The sequence below is a fragment of the Hyperoodon ampullatus genome (assembly GCF_949752795.1).
Source record: "Hyperoodon ampullatus genome assembly, chromosome: 13".
Taxonomy (NCBI): Eukaryota; Metazoa; Chordata; class Mammalia; order Artiodactyla; family Ziphiidae; genus Hyperoodon; species Hyperoodon ampullatus.
The window spans coordinates 87,118,320-87,144,467 of record NC_136926.1 but is presented as its reverse complement, the minus strand read 5'-3'; the positions used below and the strand labels follow the sequence as shown (position 1 = coordinate 87,144,467).

Below are 26,148 nucleotides of genomic sequence, written 5' to 3'. Positions count from 1 at the left end.
AGACTTAGTCTGCTATAAGTGTAAGTAACAGTAGGCGTGATCAAATGACTCCAAAATTAACTCAGAGAACATGAAAAGAAGAAATGAAGTTACAATAAGTATTGTCTGAGCTGATCTGTTATCACTAATAAAAAAATGCAAGGGCTTCCCTGGTGGCGCAGTGGTTGAGAGTTTGCCTGACAATGCAGGGGACACGGGTTCGTGCCCCGGTCCGGGAAGATCCCACATGCCGCGGAGCGGCTGGGCCCGTGAGCCATGGCCGCTAAGCCTGCGCGTCCAGAGCCTGTGCTCCACAAAGGGAGAGGCCACGACAGTGAGAGGCCCGCGTACCGCCAAAAAAAAAAAAAAAAAAAGCAAATAAAAATAATGAGGAAATGGTAAATTCTTATGCTATAGAAAGGAACTGATAAATAGTTAAAACAAAGAAACAGCATATTTGATCATGAATGAGTTCAGGATTTATGATCAAATATAGAAGATTCTTTTGCAACGCTAAATATTGCGTTTGGCCAAAAAGTGCCTTTGGTTTTTAAGTAAAAATAAAAGATGCATTTTTCATTTTCACCAAGAACTTTACTGAACAATGCATTCACCCTTTTGTTCCACTACCTTCTGCCATTTTTCAGGTAATTTCATAATTCCATCTTCCCAAAACTTCTTATCGTTTTGAGCAAAGAACTGTTGCAGGTGCCTTTTATAATCTTCCAGGGAATTAAAAATTATTCCATTAAGAGAATTTTGTAAAGACCAAAATAAATGGAAACCTAAAGGTGCAAGGTCTGGTGAATATGGCACATGAATCAGAACTTCCCAGCCAAGTTGTGACAGTTTTTGCCTGGTCATCAAAGGAACATGCGGTCTTGCGTTATCCTGATGGAAGATTATGCGTTCTCTGTTGACTAGTTCTGGATGCTTTTCGTCGAGTGCTGCTTTCAGTTGGTCTAAATGGGAGCAGTACTTGTTAGAACTGTTTGGTTTTCCGGAAGGAGCTCATAATAGAGGCCTCCCTTCCAATCCCACCATATACACATCACCTTCCTTGGATGAAGACCGGCCTTTGGTGTGGTTGGTGGTGGTTCATTTTGCTTGCCCCGCGATCTCTTCCGTTCCACATTATCGTACAGTATCCACTTTTCATCGCCCATCACAATTTGTTTTAAAAACGGAACGTTTTCTCTTCATTACGTTTAAGTAGAGAATCGCATGTGGAAGTACGGTCAAGGTTTTTTTTCGCTTAACTCATGTAGAACCCAAACATCAAAGCGATTAACATAGCCAAGCTGGTGCAAATGATTTTCAGCACTTGATTTGGATATCTGGAGTGTGTTGGCTATCTCCAGCGTGGTATAACGTTGACTGCTCTCAATTAATGTCTCGATTTGATCACTATCAACTTCAAGTGGTCTACCCGACCGTGGAGCATCATCCAGCGAGAAATCTCCAGCATGAACCTTCACAGACCACTTTTCACACGTTTGATCAGCCACAGCACCTTCTCCATACACTGCACAAATCTTTTTTTGCGTTTCGGTTGCGTTTTTACCTTTCTTGAAATAATAAAGCGTAACATGCTGAAAATGTTGCTTTTTTTTCTTCTCTTCAATATTAAAATGGCTACACAAAAATTCACCAGTTTTGGTTAAGTCTTTTTTTAAACGCATGCTGATAGGACAGCCATCATACAATCTAACAAAATTGTTTCGAATGAAGTTAAAGACAACTAAGTACTACTAGAGCCATCATACGGAAAAAACCAAACGGGGCTTCCCTGGTGGCACGGTGGTTGAGAGTCTGCCTGCCGATGCAGGGGACACGGGTTTGTGCCCCGGTCTGGGAGGATCCCACATGCCGCAGAGTGGCTAGGCCCGTGAGCCGTGGCCGCTGAGCCTGCGTGTCCGGAGCCTGTGCTCCGCAACAGGAAAGGCCATGGCGGTGGGAGGCCCGCGTACCGCAAAAACAAAAACAAAAACAAAAACAAAAAAAACGAATCTTTTGGCCAACCCCATACTGTTATTCAACCTTGATCCAGGTTTGAAGCTATTCCTCTCAGAAGAAAAATTGCAAGTGGAATTTACGGAAATATAATTAGTAAAATAATACCTAAATTGGCAAATTTCTAATTTGGCAGGATCAGCTTTTTAAACTTCAATTAGATGTATTAGCCAGAAATTAAACAGACACCTACAATAAGGAATCCACTTGAAATCAAAGAGATTTGGGCCATGCTGATGAAATTCATCAGAAAAATTTTCACTCTTTATTTAACTGTGTCTTTACAGACATAGTTTTATTAGGGAAAAGAAAAGCTCTCTGTTTCCTTCTCTTTGTTATCAGTAAATACAAGGACTTTTCCTTATGTGCCAGTGAATCTGTAAGGAGAGAAAATGTATTTTCCTGAATATAACACTCTTTATGGGACTAATTAACATAGAGAAAGAGGTTAGGTAAAAGAAAGAAAAGTAATATTTTTCTAATAACGAGAACAAAGAGAAGAACATACACACACCATGGCAGGTGGGGGGGAAAGAGTAGAAAACAAAGGAAATGGTTTTTAAAGTGAGAGAAAGATATTTATTTTAGGTGATATTGCTTATACTAAGGAAGTCTAAAACTTAAGATTGCTTAAAACGAATAGGTATTAGAAGAAGTGCAATAATTACCTAAAGGTCTTATCATGACAAATCAGAAAAACAACGTACAAAAAGATAAGACAGAAGCGTAATATGTCAGCTAAAATCTGGAAATCATCTCCCCAAATCAGACTTTTTTTCCAAACAAAAATGAAAATATGTCTTTAATTACATAAGATGACATAAAACTGTCACCAGGTTCTAATTATTTCTGGGAATGAACTGGAAGAGAGATACAAACTGGCAGCTGAAGCTGAAGCTTCAAACCTGAAGCTGTCTCCAAATCTGGCCTGTATATATTTTGTTTGGCCCAGGCAGTGTTAGAAAAAGAAAACTGAATCCAGATTTCTGGCCCTTTGACAAACTGAATGATCTGGAAAACCAGTTCTGCATTCCCACGTGGCAATCTTTCTTGGTGCTGGGCAATAGCTTTTCTCTTCAAACACATTAATAAATTTTGAAAGAAAAAACATGCATAGTCATCTTCAAGACGAAAAGGCATTTACTAAAATTCAACATCTACTTTTAAGTTTTAAAAAACTACCTAAAAACAGGAGGAGGTGAATAAAACATATCAATACAACATTTGACTTGACAGGAAAATACTAAAAGCAATCCTATTAAGGTGAGGAAAGAGTCCACTATCACACTGCCATTAATTTATCATGTTTGAGAGATACTAGCCAACGTAACTAGTTAAGATAAAGAAATGCACAGTAATAACTATAAAGGAAAAGGTAAAATCATTGTTTACAAATGATATGATTATACACCTAAAAAACTAAAACTCAGAAAGAGGCCCACATTTTAATACGTGAAAATCAACATCCTTCATACCTACCAACAAAATCCAGAAGAAGATTTTAAAATAGTACTAAAATATGGAAAAAAAAAAAGATCTGAGTAAATGGAAATGCATACCCTATTCTTTTTTCTTAAGTTATTTTTTTTATTGAATGAAAGATTCCTTAAGTTCTATAGTGCTCTACAATTTTCAAAAGTTTCACACACATGATTTCATATAATCCCCTATTAACCCTATTCTTTGGTATAAGGACAAAAATTTATAAAGGCATCAATTCTCTCTGACTAAATCACTTATATACAAATACCAATAGGAATTCTTTTAGAACTAGTTTTGGAAGTTTAGCAGTCGCTTTTAAAGTACATATGAAAAAATAAATATGTGAAAACAGTAAAAAATACACTTTAAAGAAAAGTGTAGTGAGAGAGGACTAGGTATCCTAGTTATAAAACACACGATAAAGCTAAAGCCATTTGGTATCACAACACATGAATAAAAAGACAGATTACTGGAATCAAGTCCAGAAAAGACCCATACAGTTTTGAGAGTGTAATATATGATAAAGGCAGCATTGCTTTCCAGTGGGGAAAATGTGACTTATTCAAAAATGGTGTCTAGGCAGCTGGGTGCCCATCTGGAAACAAAAAATAAAACTGAGTCAAAGATTTGGTTTAAAATATGAGAGTAAATAGATAGTAACTGTACATATCATGGTGATCATTTTGTAATGATGTATAAAAAAACGAAAGTATAAGTGTTAGATAAAAGAGGCACTTTTTCCATAATGTCAGTGTTGAATTCTAAGTATTACACGAGTCCAGAAGTCATAAAACACTGACAAATTTGGCTACATAAAAACATTTCTCCCCCTTCTGCTATACAAAAAGAAAATACCTCTCCCCTTTAACTCAAAAGCCAAACAAATTAGAAAAGAATACGTGCCATAGATACAGCTCACAAAATACTACTAGGTAAAGGGAAAATGAATGCAGCAGAACATTTAGCACTTGGAGGATCTAGATGAAGGCAAAAGGCAATTCTCTGTATTTACTGTTCCTGCAATATTTCTGGTAAGCCTGCAATTATTTCAAAATCAGTACTTTAAAACAATCTTTACAGAACTTACCCTCTGAAAGCTCTAACACTTCCAGAAATGTACCCTACAGATATACACGTATCCATGACAGTATTATTGGTACTGGCAAATACCTAAATATTATTTACCCATAAAAGGGAATACTATTCAGGCATCTTGTAAAAGAAGCTATCAGGTGGGAAAAAGTGAACCAGAAAATAATACATACAGTATGCCATACATCCTGCTAAAAAACAATAATATATAATATATAATAATATGCCTAAGCTTGTTTAAAAGACACAGAGGACCCCAGTGACGGCAGCTGCCTGAGGGAGGGGCACGTGGAGGACCAAGATGAGCAGGGAGGGGACTCCCCACTTTCCACTGTATCCCATCGTGTACCTTTTGAATTGTGGGGCATGAGCAAGTTTCACCTGCTTTTAAAATAACTTAAGGGCTTCCCTGGTGGCACAGTGGTTGACAGTCTGCCTGCCGATGCAGGGGACACAGGTTCGTGCCCCGGTCTGGGAAGATCCCACATGCCGCGGAGCAGCTGGGCCTGTGAGCCACGGCCGCTGAGCCTGCGCGTCCGGAGCCTGTGCTCCGCAACGGGAGAGGCCACAACAGTGAGAGGTCCGCGTACCACAAAAAAATAAAATAAAAAATAACTTTAAAATGTACGTATTCATTACGTACTTGGTATGTGTCAGGCACTATTCAGTTCTCTTCCATTTATTCTATCCCTTTTATCTACCCCTGTTACAGATGAGGAAGCTGACATTTTAAAGGTTAACTGACTTTATTAAAGCTTCATAATGATTTATACGTCACAAGTTTTATGATAAATATAAAAGCATTTGTTAAACGTTTAACCGATACACAAAATACCTCTTAAAATAACAAAGCAAATTCTACTAAAAATATTCACTCTCACAAAACTGAATATATCAAATAGTGATAGCTACAGATGGCAGAGTTCAATTTGGAAATGTAATTAAGGCTAATTTTAAGCTGTTAAGAAAATGTTACGACTTACGAGACAAGAATAGTTTGCTCAGGGTCTTCTTAGGGTATCAGATGGTGTCAACTACCCCTGAAGAGGTATTTTCAGAAACAATCGTTACATTAAACATATACTGGTCCCTATAAAGTTTTAATCAAGAGGAATATCTTTATACAGAAACATGTCCCCATAATAATTTTCTCATCACAATATCAGAGAGATGGTTAAAACAAAAAAAGCTGGCTCCAACCTGTAGTAAGGATCACATTTAATCTAAAATTTACTAGAACTCTATAAAGTTGCTAAGTGCTCTAAGTACTTCATTTATTCAAGTATTTCAAAAATTAATCTGCATAATCTTTACAAACTCGATGAACATAACACTCCACATTAAAACAATGTACAATAAGGTTAACTGCAGTTCCATTTTGAAATCTCCATCTAATAATGCTCAGTGCAAAAGAGAAAGCTGTTTCTAACACCTGAAGATATGGGACGGCCCAGGATGAAGTCTCCCTTCCTCGTTGCTTTCAGGAAGCCAGGTCTGGCCTTTCACTTGAAGACGTGTATGTTGCCTGCAGCCACATCAGAGCATGTTCATAGGCTCAGCATGACGACTAGCAGTTAACTCATACAAAATGTTTCGCAAGGACCATGGGTTTCCATCAGTTTATCAGGGGCACATAAAGGAGACGCTCAAGAATGCACAGCTAAACGTGTAACCTACAAGGCTATCATATAGCTATTAAAAATATGTGGCAATGGCCTTTTATTTCCTTCTTGCCTCTCTAGATCCCAGGAAAACCCAGACAATAAACTGCTTAGATTCCATCGTCCTATTTTTCACTCGGGGAGGAGGGGCCAGATCAGAAGAAAAAGGAGAGTAGAGCCACGATGTTTTGTGGGTTGAGAAACGAGGATCTCACAATCGCACGTTAACAGTGAGAAAATACATTCTCAGAAAGAAGTGTTAACAGAGATGACAGGGTTACTCCACGCTCTCCAGAAAGAAAGCACTTGCTCCCAAGACACCTGGGAGGGGCAGAGTAGTTACATTCACTGAGAAAATACTCTCAAAGGAACGCTTTTCCCAGAAGGCAGGAATCTATTTTTTTCAAGAAAGATGCATTAATGCGTGCTCCCGTGCAATGAGCCATACTGAGCACCGTGGGGTATTCGGAAATGAAGGGAATGTATTCTAGCTGTCCACAAGTGACGTGAGGGACCGCGGGGGTCCCAAACATTCTAGTCTGCAGGACTGAGATGGGGGAGACCTGTGCTCCTACAACGAGGTGCCATGATCTGGCCTCAAATGACCACCAGAGTCTGCAAAGAGAACAGGAGAGGAGGAGGAGGAAGAAGACAATCATGATGCAGAAAAGCCTGGGGAAACCCGTGCCATTCAGAAGACGTGAGAATGTTGAGAGAACTGCAGGAATCCAAGTTTACCATAACAGAAGCTTGCATCCAGGTGACCCGGGAGGGAAGACAGACATGCACGCTGGGGCAGGCTGCGGAGGGCTTGTGGGCGGAGAAACGGAGCAGGTGCCGGAGCAGGTGCGGCAGGAAAGGGCCGAGGGTTTCGAGCAGAGGGGCTTTAGAATCATCAGGCGGCGGCACTGGGGGACAAAGGGGCAGAGACTGGCGGGAAGGGCTGGAGGGAAGGAGGGGCCTGACAGCGGTGGAGGGACGAGTCAGGAGGGGCCCTACTCACAGGGACGTCGGTAAGTTTAACGAAGTTTACGATAAACAAATGCTATTAGGTAGACGCTATCAGAGCCTTCAACAAACATACCACCTTCAATAGGAAAAAGGAGGGCGTGTTTCTTAAAAAGCAGCAATAGGCCACCCAAAGTGTCTAACCTTAAAGCATACTAAAATTACCAGGTAGGAACGGCGATTTCTTCTTTATAATCTTCTTTTCTTTTTTATCCAACTTCTCTGGGCTCTCCTGTTCTTCTTCTCGCTCTGCGGCCGTAGGGTCAGCTGGCTCCCTTGAAACGCTGGGAGCGTCTGGAGTCTGGCCCTGAGTGGCCGCGGCCTTGGCGTGGCTGGGGTCGCTGGGATGCGCTGCAACTGGAATTGAAGACAGCCCACTGTTTTCTAAGGCTTGCTGAGACAGAACAGAACTAGGAGGTTAGGAGGCACGATGCCCACACCTGCCCACCAAAGTCAATTACAAAGACGCGACCAAGTTTGACCTACGGAACTCTGACTCCACCCCACTGGGCGTTAAGAGCTACATCGCCAAGCAGTCATCTCTGAGCGAAACGCCCAGCCCTTGGAGGCTGAAACATCCCTCCTGATATAACATCTCACCTCCACCCAAAATCTGGTGTGGCAAGCATTTACAGTACTAAATTCAAGGGCACTGAAATTAATTCACTTGCCTTTTAGAAATTTTCTCTCAGACAACTCTAGCTGTCTGTAACACGTTTAGGAATCACTGGCTGAAACTACAGCGGGGTCACCCTCACAACATCAGCCGTCATGACAACCTGAGATTCTTCACACCCCGGCCAACTTGTCACCACAAAGGTAGAGGGGAGAGGTTAGTGTTCACGTCAGCAAGTAAACAGAGGGAGAGGAGAGAGAAGGCTGTCTCTGCTTGGGAATGAAGGCGGTGACTATGGAGCTGGGCTGGGAAGAAGACTCAGAAGAGCCCTCTGCCCTCCGCGCGCTCCAGTGCCACACGAGCAGGGACGCTCACACACTGTCAAGACAGGCAGTGCTATCTCCAAGGAGCACGGCGGGAAAGGATGAAATATTCCTTACCCTCTGTCAACAAGGACAGATAAAAGGAAGTTCTGAAAAGCCTACACTTTTCAAGAAAATTCACTTACAGAGAAAAAATGATAGAGTTTTAAACTTTTTATTTATCGAGTAATAAATCATTTCAAATACTGCACTGTCCATAAGTAATCAAACAAGCATATTTTGTTTCAATATATTTTTTTCAATTATGACACATTTTGAATGAAGATCCCTTTCCTTTGACAAGACCTGAATATTTCGTTTTCAGTGATGATACCCAGTCCCTGACAAACACAGACAGGAGCAGGTAAGTGTGTCTCACCTGCAGGATGTCCTGGCTGACCCCCACCGTGATGCTCAGCTGCTGGCCAGCCTGAGGCGGCTGGCTGGACCCCGCCGGCCCCGGCTCTGACAGCTCCAGCAGCTGCTGGATGACATCGGCCACCGCCTGGGAACTCTGCTGACTCGGAGCAGACATGACCTGGGCTTCCGCCTGCTGAAGAGGTAAAGTCTGAAACAGCGTGGCCTGAAACACAGCAACATTTCGTTAAAAATATAAACAATTATGTTAATTTGTACACCAATTTTTTTTAAAAAGGAAATAAACAGGCATATCTCCCTTATGAGCATTAAAATCCCAAAATTAGTGCCCCAAACATGAATTTTTTAACAGCTTTATTGGAGTATAATTGCTTTACAACGGTGTGTTAGTTTCTGCTTTATAACAAAGTGAGTCAGCTATACATATCCAAACATAAATTTTAAATAAAATGCCTCACTGACTTTTAAGTTAGACACAAAATTGGCCCTTAAAAAAATATATTCAATGAATTTTTTTCTACTACAATTCAAGTCTTGTAAGTGGTGGTAGAGACTATTGCTTCAAGATGGGGGATGAAGCACACAAACCTCATCTCCCTCTTAGTCCATTAAAATGAAGGAGTAAAAGAGTTACAAAATATAGAAAATAAGCAAGAAATCACTGTGGTTTAAAATTTTTTTTTAATTCCCGAAAAATAGGGGCACTGGAGGAATAAATGCTCTGTAAAGCTACAGCCAAGAACATGTGAAGAGAGAGCTGATCTGATTCCTCAGAAACCCAGGAATGTGAAACGCATACACAGAAGAGGGTAGGGGCAGAGAACTACCCTGTGCGATGCTGTAATGGTGGATAACAGGGCACTATACACTGGCCCAAACCGACGGAACGTGCTCCACCGAGAGTGAACCCTAACATAAACTGTGGGCTTTAGTTAATAACAATACACCGGTACTCATCCATCGGTTGTAACAAATGCACCACACCAGTGCAAGGTGTAACAACGGGGTGATAACTCATGTAAGCTGCTGCAGAGCAGAGTCTACAGGAGTGTTCTATACTTTCTGCTCACTTTTACTGTTAACCTAAAACTGCTCCAAAAAATAAAGTCTATTAATTAAAATACTTAACACTGACAATGAATCCCCTGTCTTCCTCCATAGAACGGACGGCAATTAGGCACTTACCTTCAGGCAAAAAAATGGGAGACTGCCTCCAAAAGAGATAAAAATGAAAAAACTATTCGGGGAGAGCGAGGGCACATTTTGTGGCCCTTAGTTCCCTAGATTAAACAAAAAATCTTTTACATTCTGCCACCAGGGACCCCAATTTTAAGAGCTGGCTCCCTGGCCAATTATAAGTAACCATGGAGTTCAACCAGCTCTGTTCACGCATAAGAAGTTCAGAGGCAGGTTTCCTGATGCCCCCTTCTTAAATACAGGCAACCAAGAACTATAAGACATCGGAAAGAAGGAGGAGTGGGGAGATGTGCAAGAGAGACAATTCAATGACTAGAAGAGAACTTTTAAAAGAAAATGCTGATTAGATTTCAAAGGAAAGTACCTCAAACCAGAAAAGAGTATCTTGAAAAAGAAACGATCAGATCACAAGGAAAGATCTCAGAAATTAAAAACCTCACTAGCTTAAAACAAATTCAAGGAAAGAATTATAAGATAAAGTTGAGGGATTCCCTGATGGCGCAGTGGTTGGGGGTCCGCCTGCCGATGGAGGGGGCGCGGGTTCGTGCCCCGGTCCAGGGGGATCCCGTGTGCCACGGGGTGGCTGGCCCGTGAGCCGTGGCCGCTGGGCCTGCGCGTCCGGAGCCTGTGCTCCACAACGGGAGAGGCCACAGCAGTGAGAGGCCCACACACCGCCAAAAAATAAATAAATAAACAAATAAATAAATAAATAAAAATATATTAAAAAATTAAAAACAAAAAAAGATAAAGTTGCAAAAAACCCTCCAAGGTAAAGCAAAAAGGTCAAGATTCAGAAAATGGGAGAGGCAAAATAAGAGACAGTGTTCAGGAGGCTGAACACTGATCCCTAGACACTCCTGAAAAACAGTACGTATAACCTGACACAGAGAGCTCTTACACACGCAGATGAGGGTAAAAGGTGGCGTGGATCCCAGGTTTCCAAACTCTTATACTACATTTTCAGTTTTTTGCTGAGACTATAAATTTTAAAAATGATTTGCATTATCATTCCAGGTAATTCACTACATCTACATATTTGATTTGCATACTGCCAAAGGAAATGAATATTTGTTTGATTTATACACTGAAAATTTTATTTAAAAAATACTCAGTCCAAAATAGAATTTAAGACATAATTTATTAGACTCTAATTATTCTCCAGTTTTAGAACTTCTTTACAACAGCCTCCCTGATCAAGAGTAAGTTGAGGAATCATCCTAAGCTGCAAATATTGTGAGAAAAGAAAAGAAAAAGTAAACACTAAATGTGAACCTCATGCTTGGGAACTAAATACAAACTAGGCCTATTTTCTAGTTTGGTAGGAGGCAGCTGCTGACTTAACACAGACTATCGGCTGAAGGCGCTCATGAGCTACTTCAACACTCCCGAGACTTGTACGACCAAAGCCTCTGCTGTTGGTTAGGACACCAAACTCTGTGCTTAGATGCTGCCACTTATGATCAATTGGGAGGGCAGTAGAAGTAGCAGATTGAGGTTGAGCTATGAAAGCCTACAAAAAAGGAGTAAAAGGGGGTGTGTTTGGGGGTCATACAATTTTAAATACATGCACTGAAAAATATGAGTTTCCCAAAAGTCCAAGGTCTCAGGAAAAAGTATCACTGTCACATTAGACCTGGAGAAATATTACTTTAAAGAGAGAAGTGATTCTTAAAATATAACATAAGGATAAAGAATATTCAATAATAATCATCAATAACACTGACCACAGGAATTACAATTTCATTAATTAATGATTACATGATTACATTTTGTCTTATTTCTAACCAGTTCAGATGGCAGTCCATAAATCAGAATCACGTAATATTATTCTAAAGTTTTTAAAAATTTGATTTCCTTCCACTCATTAAACAAATAAAAGTAGCACCATACTTCCATATAGGAAACTTTCATAGCACCTTTACGGTACTAAATACTATTAATAATATTCAATTTTCAAGGTCATAATTAAGATGATAGATTTGGTAAAAGAATACCTTCTATCAACCAGCTTACTAAGCTTACCGTTAAAACGTGAGCAGTCTCTGCAGCACTTGTTGAATTCTGTGGCCCACCCATATGCATCTTGCTGATATGAGTGTTCAAGCTACCTAAACTTTTAAATACACAACTACATTCTGTACAATTATAGGTAGGGCCATTCTTGACCTTAAAAGAGAAAAAAGAAGTTTTTACAATTGTTAGATTAAAATATTTAAATTATGGCAAATCATAATTTATCATTCAATTAAGATGACAGAAATAATCTAACCCTTTATCATACCTTTTCTTATAAGTTAGATAGGTCTAGAATCAATGACCCAACTCTTTAATCAATATTGCCAGTATGAGATTAATTGAAATTTCAGTCTTTTCTATAAATCAGAACTGGCAGAACTGGTTCAAGTGAAAAATCATAATTTTCAGTTATTGTGCTCTGGTAAAAAAAAAATGTCTGACATGTTCTCAACTTCTTAAACGGTTAAGCACAGTGTTCAATAATGAAGGCCAGACAGTTAGATATAATTTTACTCTGAGCCTTGAACATACAAGTCAGGATGGATGGCCACGCAGTGTATACATTTTCCATCACCAAGTCCAATAGTCCACAGAAGTGACTACTTTTTTTTTAATAGTGACTACTTTTTAACACTATGACAGAGCCAAGAGTGGACGACAGAGCAGTAACACGGACAGGGCCACCCAGGCACAGAGGAAGCACCTACAATACCCTCTCTGCACCACTCAACAAGCCCAGCCAACTCTGAGCTTGGCTAAGACCTCCATTCCACCTAGCACCTTGCTAAGAATGAACTTTACGGCTTTAGACTCATCACAGGATTGGATAATGTTACAAACAATCTTTAGAGGTTGCTCCTGTCCCACCGCAGGTCCCAGGATGTCCCCAGGCTGGAGGCAGGCGAGTCCCCGGCCTTCCCTGAAAGGGTTTCCTAAAGCCGGGAGCACCAACGAGCACACCCTGGGACTGTTCTAAGGTGCCATTTTCCAGTTGCTGTGCATTTAAACACACTGCTATTCCTCAGCAATCACCTTTACACAGAGGGAGCTCCACCAGAGTCACTTACACAGCCCACACGTGTTCTCCTCAGATCGGAAGGTGACATCACGCATACGTACACGCTCTTCCTAGTGTCTCTGGGTCTTAGATAATAAAGCTTAGTCTTTAAAAGCAACTTCACTGCATATGAAATTCTCAGTCTCTTTACAAACTATATGAAGTATGTAGGGTTTTCTTCATTTTAGGGTTAGATATACATATGCTTTTAGGAATGTGATACTTGTCATCCTCCAAAGTATTGTAGTTATATAAAATAAATGATCCATGATAGGAGTACTTGTGTTGCTTAAATATTCTTCATAATCTACAATTAGACTAAATAAGACACCAAATCATGACAATTAACAAGAGCAAAGGTGGGGACTTCCCTGGTGGTCCAGTGGCTAAGAATCCGCCTCCCAATGCACGGGACACGGGTTCGATCCCTGGTCAGGGAACTAAGATCCCACATGCCGCAGGGCTACTGAGCCTGCACGCCGCACCCAGAGAGAGGCCCACAGGCCACCAGAGAGAAGCCTGCGCACCACAACAAAGAGCCCAACGCAGCCAAAAATAAATAAATAAACAAATATTTTAAAAAATAATAATAAGAGCAAAGCTGAACCAGTTTAAGAGAAATACTTCCAGAGTTTGCAAATCAGTATTACCTGGAGACAACAGAAAAATTAGGAACATCAGTTTGGCTGAAATAGTTAGCTAACATGCAGCATGGAGGGAAATACACCGACCAGGGCTCTGTTTGATGGAAAATGTGAATGGGCCCATATGCAAGGTCAGCAATACTAGCACCAGAAAAATACTTTCTCTTCAATTTCATTTGTCTTTCAATTTCTTACACTTGGAAGTGTCTGTTTCAGGTTCACTAAAGGGATGACATAGGTTAGCATTCAGACTGATGGACCACAACTAAGAATGGTATTATGATTATTTCCAAACATTTATTCATCAAAGGTATAATACTGTTGACAAAAAACAGTATTTTATATCTCTCCCATGTATAATAAGCCAGAAAGGTTCAAATGTGTGTATATATATGTGTGTCTGCATATATGTGTATGTACATGTGTATATCTGTGTGTGTATATCTGTGTATGTCTTGTGTGTATACGTGTGGGTATGCGTGTATGTGTGTATGTCTGTGTGCATTATGTGTACATATACATATATGTATTTTTTTAAACAGGGTCTGCTCTGCACAAACTTTGTCTACACTGAAAATGGAGAATTTCTCAGGTTCACGCTTAACTCAAGAGCCATCCGTGCAGCCTGTGACGTACTGCACACCTGTGAGGACCACACCCCCAAGTGTGACGCTTACCTCTGAGTGAACTCTCTGCACATGTGACTGGAGGTTCCCTTTCTGAGAAAAAGCGGCAGGACAAAAGGCACAGGCATGGGGTTTTTCACCTGTATGCTTAATCATGTGAGTTTGCAGCGCCCCCTTCTGGTTGAAAGCTTTTCCACATTCGCTACATTTAAATGGTCTTTCACCTAGAGAGGGAGAAAAATGATCAAAACATCATTCCATACTGTGCGAGCATCTGATGGATTAAAAGAAAATACTTAAGTTACCCTCACTCAAGACCCCGAACCTACCCCTCCAGGCAGAATGTTCCCCTATGGCCGCAGACTCACACGTCTCACTACCTACTCAAAATCTCACAAGTAACACCAAGGTTATCAGCAAACTAGGGAAAAGGCAAGATTAAATTTCAGGTCTAGCTGGCTCTAAAGCACCTTTTCTTCCCTTAAGGTCCCAGGGGAAATCACCCAAAAGTAAATGTATCTCGTACCTGTGTGTATCCTAATATGCCGAGTTAACTGACTTGGCTTTTGGAACGTCTTTCCACAGTGTGGGCATGAATACGTGAATCCGCTCCTGTCGATGTTCCGATTATAAGACCTTGTACTTGACACCCTAGTATAAATAGAAGGAAAATACTCAGTAAGTCGAATCCCTTGTGCCACCACTTCTAAATCAAAATCCTATGGGAAAGGTTAGCCGACTGGCCATCAGAATGTGCTTTAATGAGAAATCAATCACATTTAAGTGTGTAGGACACACACACACACACCCATCCATGTATTAGTTTTGTGTATCAATATCATAAAACTCATCTTTTTGGTTGGGGAGGAGGAGGGTCGGAATGTCTCTTCTAGATAAAGCTTTCCCTGTGATGACCAAACACAAAGACCTGTGCAGTGTGGTTTCTATGTCGACACGAGTGTGTGCTGCCTGCTCCAGGCTCCTCCTAGACGCTGACGATCTCCAACAACGCGGACCCCCCCTCTGCGCAGCAGCCCTGGGCACCTAACTCTCTACCTGACACCCCCTGAAGGCTCCCGGGCACCTCAAACCTAGCAAGTCCCAAATGAAGCCCTGTTAGTTCTCAGCCTGCTCCTTTCCACAACAGGAGACGGCAGCTCCCAGCTGTGAAGTTTAAACCTTAGAAGTTACACTGGATTCTTCCTTCTCCCTCACCCCTGACTTCAAGTCCATCTCCAGAAGCTGCTGGTCTCACCCCAAAACACCTCCATCTCTCCACCCTGCAGCCACCAGCGTGGCCTGAGAGCAGCGCCGCCATTCTGTGGCCCCGATCCACGGGTCTCCCTGCTTCAACCTCACCCACACAGCAGCCAGGCTGCGGCCTGAAGGCTGGGCAGCCAGATCCGTGGGCCAAACCCTCCCAGGTTTTCCCACGGCCCTCGGGTAGCATCCGCGTTCCCGGGTGGGCTCAGCACCCTCCAGCTCCAAGACCCTGCCGCCTCGCACTCAGCCCCAGGAGCGCCATTCCACCCCGCAGCCGGCTCCCATCACACCGGCCTCCCCTGCGGCTCAGACGGTGGCAACTGCTCCCCTCCCCTCCCACCAGGCCCGGAACACCACCCCCCCGAGACCTGCAGGGCCACCTCCCCCTGCTCCTCACCTGGGTCCCACCTCAAATGGCCCTCCTAAGAAAGGCCTACACCAGACAGGTGCCTCAGCAACTGCCCCATTCCGGGAGCACCACCCCAGGTGAATCCAATCCTACTTCCTTCTCAACACGCCCACTGCCTGAAACCTGCACCGGCTAATCCGATTGCTTGGCCGCTGTCTGTCTCCCCTGCTAAACGGCAGCTCCGTGAGAGGGAAGCAGTCTGCCTGGCCCCCGGGAGGCCCAGGGGCCGGCGCTCTAGTGCGTGGTGACCACGGACGTGCCTTCAGTCGCCTCTCCAAGACCTCTGGGGACAATCAAAAGAGCCTGTGCTAGAAGGTCATCACAATAAAAATCTAGTGTGACAGACACATGCGTTACGTTTTGGGAGTTTAAAAATCGCCGAAATAACAAAGCATCAGGTGGGAACCACATTAGTCAACAACCAGCAATATGAAGGGAGGGGGAAAGACAGGAGAACTTTGATCATATGGAGATGTTCAGTCCACGCTTCCAAAACACAGTGCCAAAGAGAATACATAAATACTACAAAGCACTCAGGCACTTTACAAACTTTATTAACTGGGGTGGGACCTTTTGCTGTGGTGGTGCTGGTTGTTAAACAGCTCCTAAATATTGGAGCTTGGAAGGGTGGCAAGTTAAACTGATGATACTGTCATTAAAAAGTTAATCAATACGGGCGTTTATAGTTTGTTGTAGAGATCAGCTCAACGAGTGTGACCACTGATCATCAGCATTAGCTAACTTAGCACAAAGGGCCAGGAATAACTCTGCATTTCATATCATTAAGAGAAGGAAATATCAGTAAAAAATATATATAATCAGGAATAGGTCAAATACAAAATTTCGAAGCCATGTTAAGTTTTACTAGGAATAAATGTATATATGTATGTAAATATAGGCGTGGTTGCTAATATTATGAGCACTAAAGCCAGACTATTAGGGTTTAAATCCCTAACACTTGACTTATGGCTGTAAAACCTTGGGAAAGTTACTTGGTCTCTCTAGCCTACCTTTTCTCATCTGCAAAATGGGGACATAAAAGTATCAGGCCTGAAGGGTTGTTTGTAATGATTAAATGAAGTTTTATTATATATTTAAATACACACTAAGCACAGTAACTATTTAAACATGTAAGTTCTAAATAGGTAGTATAAATAAACCGATTCAGTAAACAGGGTGCTAATGTGGCCTTTGTGAATCCACTCTACAAACCTTGTTACCTGCCCATAAAAATGTATTGCCAATAATACTTTGTTCTGCACCTTTTAACATTATAATATAGCTAACAACAACTACCCATACAGTCTGACATTTAAATTTTCGACCTTTCCTGTCCTACTGTAGACACGACACATAACACATGCTATGAAAGACATCCCGACACCACATGAGATGAGTTGCCCTGTTCTTGTTTCTAAAGCAGCCAAGATGCGTAACCCATCATAGCAAAGCATGCCCATTTTTAATGTACCGTATAATTTTTTTAGCCCAAGAAAAGGCTCACACCTAATTTTATAATGAGTCTTCATGTGCTCCCTCAGCTGTGATGACGTCTCGAACTCCTTCCTGCAGGCCTTGCAGGTGTGAGTCCGGTTCGCAGCCAGCTCCTGGCGGTGCTCCTCCATGTGTATGGCCAGCTGGCTCTGCAGGGTGAACTCATCCCCACACTCAGAGCAGATGAGGTTCTGCAAAGGCAAAGACGGCCCATGAGCAGAGCAAACACTTCAGAGCCATCACCTCTTGAAAGAACTCATACTGTAAATGGCTGATACACAAAGTATGCTTTCCTCTGGAACAAACACTATTTCACCTCTCAACAAATATATCATCATGTCCAAATATGAACACATAAAAATGATTTCTTTCCTGATAGAAACATAGGGAAAAGGATGAGAGAACAATACAATTTCTGAGCAAAGCGAATTGTTTCAAATTGGCTGCTGGGTAAACGGCATTTTGTCCATCTGTGTTGTGAAAACTTTAAGGAGAAGCAGAATGACTTCAGTACCACAAAAGGGTCAGGAAAGAATTTAAATTAAGATGACAGTTTAATAGACTACCTTAAAACAAAATGACAGCTGGTAAATTTTTAAATGGAAACACCTATCATTCTTTCAATCTGGTTTATGGGTAGTCGATTACGAGAAGTCCGCGACTCTGTCCAGAAGTGCCTGGCTGAGCACCCGAACAGAGCTGTGGAATAAGTATAAAATACACACAGGATTTCAAAGACTTACTGAAAAAAAAAGGAAGAATGTAAAATAGCTCAACTTTTAACATTTGAATTAGAATATTTTGGATATATTTTCATAAATATATTAAAGTAAAATATATTTCATCTGTTTTCTTTGTAACTTTTGGAAATATAGCCACTATAAATTTTAAATTACTCAAATTTCAATTAGGATAGCACTGGTCCAGATGTTCTGGAGTTGGGCCTTGGTTCACGTGAAGGCTGCCAGTCACCAGTTGTGTGTATCTGGGGGTGCTGACCGCTCAAAGTCTGTGAAGCAGTGGTGACAGCAACGCCTGCCCTCACAGGGTTGTTATAAAGTTAAGGACAATGGTGCATGTAAGATGCTGAACGGTGCCTGGCACAGAGGAAGTACTCAGTAATGAACTGCTGACTCAGTACAAAGTTCAATGAGTTTACTCATGTGACCTTCTATAATAAAATTATTTATTTAAATGATCCAAACATGGAAAAGAATGAGTGTAACCTGTCAATGAGCATAAACTATTATTTCCAAACAACGAAATATATAGCTGTCTTCCCATCAGACTTTCTTCTAATTACTGCACCTGACAGTCTCGTAAATGCATAGAAACAGCATTAATGTGAGGTTGTTCACTGATACTACTCAGAGCATCCTTTGCAGAAAAGACAAGGATGAATGGAATACTTTGAGCAATCCAATAATGACGTCAACTTAAGTAACTTTAGTGTTACTATATAATAATTTAAGGAAATAATGGACTATCTTGTTAGTATTTTGCTGATAATAAAGACATTTCTTCTTGGGAACTGTCAAAAATTTAAAAGCCACCTAACAAAATTTGCTGCCTATCTTGAGTGTGGCACTGGGGGCATCTGCCACACCCTGAATCTGTACAGCAAAGTATTCTCCTTTCACTGACGACTTACAGTCACGAGATAAACCCTGACTTGTTACCCTCCCACCCGCACCGTGATTCTTTCATTGCTTTGGCTCAGACCCATCCTCTTTTCAGGTACTTTTTCACCAAATGAGCAGATTAGTATATTTCAGGAGACATCTACATGGATATTACTCAGAAACTGATCAGAATTTTCTGAGTGGAAACTCTGGTTTATGTACAATTTGCTCCTACGACGAAAGCAGGATCAAGTACATGTGGGGCCACAACCGAAACAGGCCTCCTGATGGAAGGTTCCGTGCTGCCGCTGTGTTACACCCAGCCAGACCCAGGAGCCAGGATGGGCCTCCCCCCTGCCCAGGACCTGGCACCTCGAGCAAGTCTTAGTGGGGAGTGCGAGGCCTGTGGGCAGCTGGCGGACGTCCACTTTACTGCGCTCCCCGCAGTCGGAGCTCCCGGCAGGCCCTCTAGGCAGGGGCAGTGGCTAGTGCCTGCCCCAGAAGCAGGTGGTCCTGGGGGAATTCCAGTGAGCGCTAAGTGGCCAGCAGATCATCCAGGGAAACATACGGCACTCTCATCAGCCCCCATCTGGCTGAAGATATAATAACTTTTTAAAGTCAAACAGAGTATAAAATACGATAAACACTAAGCGCCTTTAGGCCACTCAGCCCGTAACACCGGCCCTTCCCGCCTCCCCTCCCCCGGGGCCGCCCACGACCTTCCTTCTCTCGAGCCCCCAGGCTCCAATGCCCAAGTGCTGTCCTTGCTCCTGCCTGGGCTTTCCCAGCAGCCACTCTTCCTTTCCTACAGGAGTCTGCCTCAAAACGGCCCTCAGCGCAGGAGAGCATCCCTAGCCCACCCCACAGGACACCGCCCTCCTCTGAGCCCCGGCAGCATTGGTCCCCATCACAGGCCACTGGGCTCATCTCCTGGCAGGTGTCACCCTGTTCAGAGGCAGGGCCAGCTGGGGACTGGAGGGCCACCTCTCAGGGCCCCTCTGCCCTGGGCCCTGGGCGGGGGGCGGGAAGCAGCATGCAGACCGGTCCATCCCGCATCACCTGGCTGAGTCTTGGTGCTGCCGGCGGAGAGACTACACAGGCGGGGAATCAGAACACGGCCTGCTTCTGCCCGGCAGAGGACGGAAGGCCGGCTTCCAGCCGGGCTCTCTAACACCATCGGGGGGGGCGGATCTGGGTGCCACTTCCTTCCGCCAGGAGACGGATGCAAGATTAGCTCCCTACTGAAGCCCGGGGGTCAGGGGAGCTGAGGGCCATCTGCTTCCAGGGGACAGGGGGCAGGACGGCGTAGGCGATCGCTCTCCTCTCAGCCCTGCCGAGCTCTTCAGTGGGTATTTGGCTGGAACAGGGTTGGCAGTGTCAACAAGATTTTCTCTTGTGAGACCACCCTCTTCCCAGTTTGGGCTGTTGGCAACCAATCTTCTGGCGTGCTTTCATCTATGCCTGCTGGCAGAAGGCTACAGGCTCTTCCAGCACCCGGTCCAGATGTACAGCAGGCAAAAAAGCAGCTCGGGGGCTCACTGCCACATGCCCCTCAAGTACTGAAAGCCCTCAGCTGCCCGCCGCCTTCTTCCCACCCTCAGGAGCCTCTAGATCGCTTGGCTGTGTGATCTCTAGGTATTTTCAGTTGTAAGAGGGGCACAAAGGGTCTACTTCATCTTAGCTGGATTCTTATCGGTTAATTTTAAGTGCAACTAAAGGGAAGGAATTATTCCTATAGTCGATACTGATATACCACATTCAAATCAATTAACTAAGAAATAAAAACACACAAAATAGGCAAAGGTAGCTAAAATGCATTATTTAACATACATGCAAAAGACTGATAATTGTGTTCCAGTATCTATTCTTCTTCTATACAGCAATGGGTTTCTTAGCTGAGCACACGGCTGCGTGCCGACCTTCCTAACACTAACCACCCCGTGTAGCGACCGTGCCCCTTCCACTTGACGGGATGGCAGCAGGCTGATGCTCCGCCTCTGGATCTGGCCTTCCCACAGCAGACGCGCCACCTCCCTCCCTCCCTCCCTCCGCCGTAAGCCACGTGGTACAAGAAACACTCAGAGAGAGCAGAGCGTGGGGGGCCCCGGACTGCCTCGGCCACCCCACCAGCTCTGGACTGTACGACACCAGACTGTTCGGTGAGAGAGGAAAACTCTGACCCTGTACCCGAACACAGCCCTTCTTTTAAAAAAGAGCACCCTATTTTTTACATATTGCCAACACATTTTCACATCAGAAATAAGCACTGCAAACCTTTTTTGTTGTTGTTGTTCTGCTCATGTGAAACCGCTAGTCCTGAATTCTGTTCAGCATGGGGTTACTAAGGTCAAGTTACTGAATATCACTTCTCAACTTCCAGAGCCTTCTCCCCGGCAGCACAGTGGTGCAAGGGCAAGAAGATAAAGCATTTTCACAGTTTCCATTCCCAGCTTCAAACCAGTTACACAAAAGCCTCTCTTCTGACTATTCCAACCCTTTTCCTCTCCTGTGATTATTTATTGATCTAAGAGAGAATCTGTTATATTCCAAGAGAGAAAATAGAAGACAGGTTAGTAGTAATAGAAATGAAAGTCAACTGATTTCAGAAAATACACGCTTCTCAAAGGCCTTTTGGAAAAAAAAAAAAAAATCTGGAGTCAGAAACTATGAACTGTTTACGTTCCTACAACAGTGAAAGACAAAGACAGTTGGAGCTTCACCAACGCAACAAGGATTCAGATGAGACCAGGCTGCACAAGCTGCCGTCACAGCTGCTGCGCATGACGGGGCTGCCACCTCAGGAGACGACGTCACAGCAACGAGAAACCGACACAAGCAAACGGCGTAAAAGCAGACATCAGAGACTGTGAGCTCCACTTGGGGGACAGTCTGGAAAAGAATCTGGACAAAGGGTGTGGAAGACAGAATAAAGGGAAGGTTTTGAAAATAATGTATAAAAACCTCAGAGTGTCTGGAAATGATGAATTACCGTTATTTCTCTTTCCAGTCATGGAGAAGGTAGAGAAAAATGTTAAAGGTGTATCTGAAGAAGCATTAGGATGGAGCACAGCAGTTTCACTGGCCTGCGTCGGCGGTGCGCGGCTGGGAGAGCTGCGGGGCCCAGGCTCGGGGGCACACCTGCCCTACGCCATCACCCCCAGAGCTGGGGCCACCCGGGGCGCCGGGACAGGTAGAACCATTTCAATCATCTCCCCCCACGCCACCCGCCGCCGTGAGCCCCCTAGAGGATTGACACACACAGGCACACGCGCACACACACACACACACACACCCAGGCTTCACCCCCTTGCTGATGCGGCCTAGACCGCATGTTACATCATTTCAACCCTCTGCCAACACCTGACTCATTCGCTATCCCGTCACACACGCTTCGTCAACCGGAACCTTGATGCGAACAACCATCTGACCTCCTACCCGGCTGAAGGGCGCTGTGAAGAAGCCACACGCTCCCCTCCCACCCAACACACACACATCCGTTCGCAGCCACGACCCCTGTATTACGTGTAACACAACCCACGTATCTGTCCCTGGTCAGGCTCTGCTCCCACTTCCCAAAAGCAGGCTTCCCACACCCACGCCTCTCTCCACCACCTCATTCTTCTGTGAAGACATGGCAACGTCTCCATTTCACAGAGAAAAATGAGGCTCTGCAGCCCCAATCCAGCCCGAGAGGGAGGCAGCAGTGACCATGACAGACTCGCAGGGGCCAAGGGACAGCAGACGCCCTCAAGGGAAGACACACGACCCTCGACAACCGTCCCAGGTCACACGGATGACTGGCTCAATATCATTCAGTTTCAATGACATCGTAATGTTGTGAAGCTGGCTTTCAGTAGTTGCTGTGGTTAAATGAGTGAAAATGAGTGAAATTCAATGTGAAAAAGGAAAATTGCAGGGTTTAAAAAGCTACGCAGGGCTTCCCTGGTGGCGCAGTGGTTAAGAGTCCGCCTGCCGATGCAGGGGACACGGGTTCGTGCCCTGGTCCGGGAAGATCCCACATGCTGCGGAGCGGCTGGGCCCGTGAGCCATGGCCGCTGAGCCTGCGCGTCCGGAGCCTGTGCTCCGCAACGGGAGAGGCCACAACAGTGAGAGGCCCGCGTACCGCAAAAAAAAAAAAAAAAGCTACGCAGTACCTAATTTACATACGGTAGTTTTTCAAATGGCTACTAAGTTACTTAAGACATAAATACTTATTGGACCTCTTAGATTTAACTACTTCAGAAAAAGAACTCTTAGTGTTTGGCTCAGTGGAAAACTTGCTGAGACACAGAGACTAAGGAAGCTGCAAACCGAGAAAGGGAAAGCTGCCCTAAGCCAGCAGGAAGGGCCTGGACTCCCACTGTCACACCTGCGTCCCCTGTCCCCCTGAACCTGTCCTCACGCTTCTCTTCTAGGGTCAGAGGCAGAGGTATCGCTTCTGCTCACAACTGCCTTCTCCACCTACTCTCATCGGAAGTCAAGTCCTTGCGCCTCCCGATGGAGACGTCTGAAGATGGATGATTAGAGCAATGTTAACTTCTTGAGTGTGGTAACTGTTTTGTGATACTGAGGAAAAGTGTCTTTGTTTTTAGGGGATACAGCTGAAGTACTTAGAGGCGCAGTAGTAACATGATGCCCGCAACTATTTCAAAATCGTTTGAAACTTCGAGGGGTGAGATCTGGTTTACTTTAAAACCCCCCATGTACTAGGTGAAAACAAAACAAAACCAAAAATCTCATCACCTACTTATTACTTGTAGATGAGGCTGTACACCTGAAAACTCAGAGAATCTTGTAGAACAGCAGGCTACAAAACTAATATACAAAAATGCACTGCTTTCCTATAGACAGATAACAAATAATACATCTTTGAAAGAGCCGTTAAATGATATTTTTTAAAAATGTTAAAACATTTAAGAACAAATTTAAATAATGTGAACCCATCTGAACAAAACATACTGAATGTTTTGACAATAAAGATTCAATATTTTAAACATGTTCAATTCTCCCCTTTAACAATCTAAAAATTTTATGCAATCAAAATTAAAATACCAATTAATTTTTAATTAGGCAAAATTCTAAAGTCCACATTAATAATAAACCAGAAAAGTAAAATAAGAAACATACAAACGTTTGTTTATCATTACAAAGAGAAATACAGCAAAGTCAAACTGAAAACCAAGAACCTGGTCCCAGGAATGGGGCGGGGTTACAGAAAGGAGCCAGTCTCCTGAGTGCCCCTTGTTTGTATCTTTTTGACGGCTACTACTTACTACCCTAATGTTCAAAGACTAACTTCCCGGCCCTCAATCCCTACTCTGCCTGCATGGGGCGGTCTGTCTCTGGTCTTACGAGCCCCACCCCAGTTGAGGGCAGTAAACTGAGGCCCGTAGATCGTAAGAATGGGAAGGGGGCCTAAAAGAGAAAGCAAACGAATGCAACAACCCTGTACTGACCTCAACTCCGAAACGCGCTTCATGTACAGTGGTTTGGGCCAAGCAACTGTGAAACGACTTCCAGTGTTAACACAGGACCGCCGAGCACACGAGGGGAGGGGCGTGTGCACTGCTGGGAGCCCCGCCCCGCCGTGGAGGAAGGGACACACAACCAGGAACTGGGGGGCAGGTGGGCGCCCTGTGCAGAGGGGCTGGGGTTGGAGGAATGAGCGTGAACTCAGGATTTCTGAAATACAGGTGAGCCCTACACCCTGTGGACCTGCATGAGAAGACACGGTGGGATTTTAAAAAATAGGGATTGTACACTTGGGAAGCATTTCTAAGCAAATCGTAAGACCCAGAACCTGTCAATGAATAGACTGCTCACTGCAGCTACACACAAAGGGCAGAAACAACCTACACAGAAACCTGTTGATTATGACACAGGTGTACACAAAGCATACAATGTAACACCATGCGGCTGCTGCAACAGTACCTAAGATAGAGTCAACTGAAGAAAAAGCACAGAATACTGCTACTGGGTGGTATCACTGGGGATGCAGAGATGTGTACGCGCACTGAAAGCCCCTGGGAGGATGCAGAAGAGACTGCTGTGCAGGCAGCTCCTGGGAGGAGGACTGAAAGTTGGGCCTGATGGAGACTTAAGTCTCACTCTCTAACCCTTTCTCTGCTGTCTGAGTCTCACTGTGTGAATTTATTCCAAAATTAAACACTTTCTGCCTTTTAAAACGAAAACAATGGCCATTTCTGGACAGCACTACAGCTGAGTGAGACAGGCAGGCCTGCAGTCTGCAGGAGAAGGTATAAAGCAGAATGCGCTCTCGAAAACATAACGTGGCATTCTATAAAGAACTTGAAAAAGCCTTGTTAATTCAGTAAATCCAACTCTAGGAATCTATCCTAATGAAACAATTAAAGATACGTGCAAAGATGTATTATTTATAATACTGAAAAAATATAAACAACTTAAAGGTTAAATAATAAAGGAAATGGTAAAAATATCATGATGCTATATCCAGATGCTGAAGACTTTAATAAAGCAATTTAAAATAGTGACATGGGGAAAACACTCATGATTCAGTAAGTGAAAGAGGAAAAGACGTATTCACAATGTATTAAAGGAAAAGAGTGGGTTACAAAACAGTATGTATTTGCACTAAAAAAACTATCCTTAAGTATATAAACTATTATGGAAAAGTATATGTATAGCCAAAAAAAAAAAAAAAAAGCCTGAAAGACTACACAGCTGACCCTTGAACAACACAAGGGTCTAGAGCGCCGGCCCCGCGCAGCTGAAAATCCGAGCATAACTTCAGGGTGGCCCTTCACGTCCACGGTTCCCCATCCTTGGAGTCAGCCAACTTAGCACAATGTAGTACTGTCATACATACTGACTGAAAAACTCCACGTTTAAGTGGACCTGCACAGTTCAGACCCACGTTGTTCAAAGGTCAACTGCATATGCGTTCTCTCCCACTGGTGCGATTATTGGTTCTTTTATGTTACTTTTGTTAATCTTTAGTTTCTAACTTTTTCCAAAATAAACATGTATTACTTATACAATAAGATTTTAAAAGATAAAAATTATTTTATATAAAAAATTAAAGACATAAAAAGAGGAGACAAACCAATACACAAAGTGTAATAAACTCAATTTTCAGGATGCAAATTTTATATATGCAATTTAAACGCTGTATGTTTTTCTGTCTCTGGAGGAAGCTATACCAAATAGTTACCTGTAATTATCCCTGGGTGACTGCTTTTTACATTTGC

The 26,148-nt window shown here is 43.4% G+C and overlaps 1 protein-coding gene across 1 annotated transcript in view; it reads right to left on the bottom strand.

Annotated features, from left to right (window-relative positions):
* ZNF236 (zinc finger protein 236) overlaps nucleotides 1-26,148 on the bottom strand; it is a gene marked incomplete at its 5' end in the record, with an annotated part of 93,202 nt that overhangs the window by 52,246 nt on the left and 14,808 nt on the right. Inside the window, 6 exons of the mRNA XM_079717309.1 lie at nucleotides 7,401-7,629; nucleotides 8,593-8,796; nucleotides 11,811-11,954; nucleotides 14,183-14,355; nucleotides 14,658-14,782; nucleotides 17,310-17,488. Coding sequence (XP_079573435.1) covers nucleotides 7,401-7,629; nucleotides 8,593-8,796; nucleotides 11,811-11,954; nucleotides 14,183-14,355; nucleotides 14,658-14,782; nucleotides 17,310-17,488 — 1,054 coding nt within the window. The remainder of the gene's footprint in view (nucleotides 1-7,400; nucleotides 7,630-8,592; nucleotides 8,797-11,810; nucleotides 11,955-14,182; nucleotides 14,356-14,657; nucleotides 14,783-17,309; nucleotides 17,489-26,148) is intronic.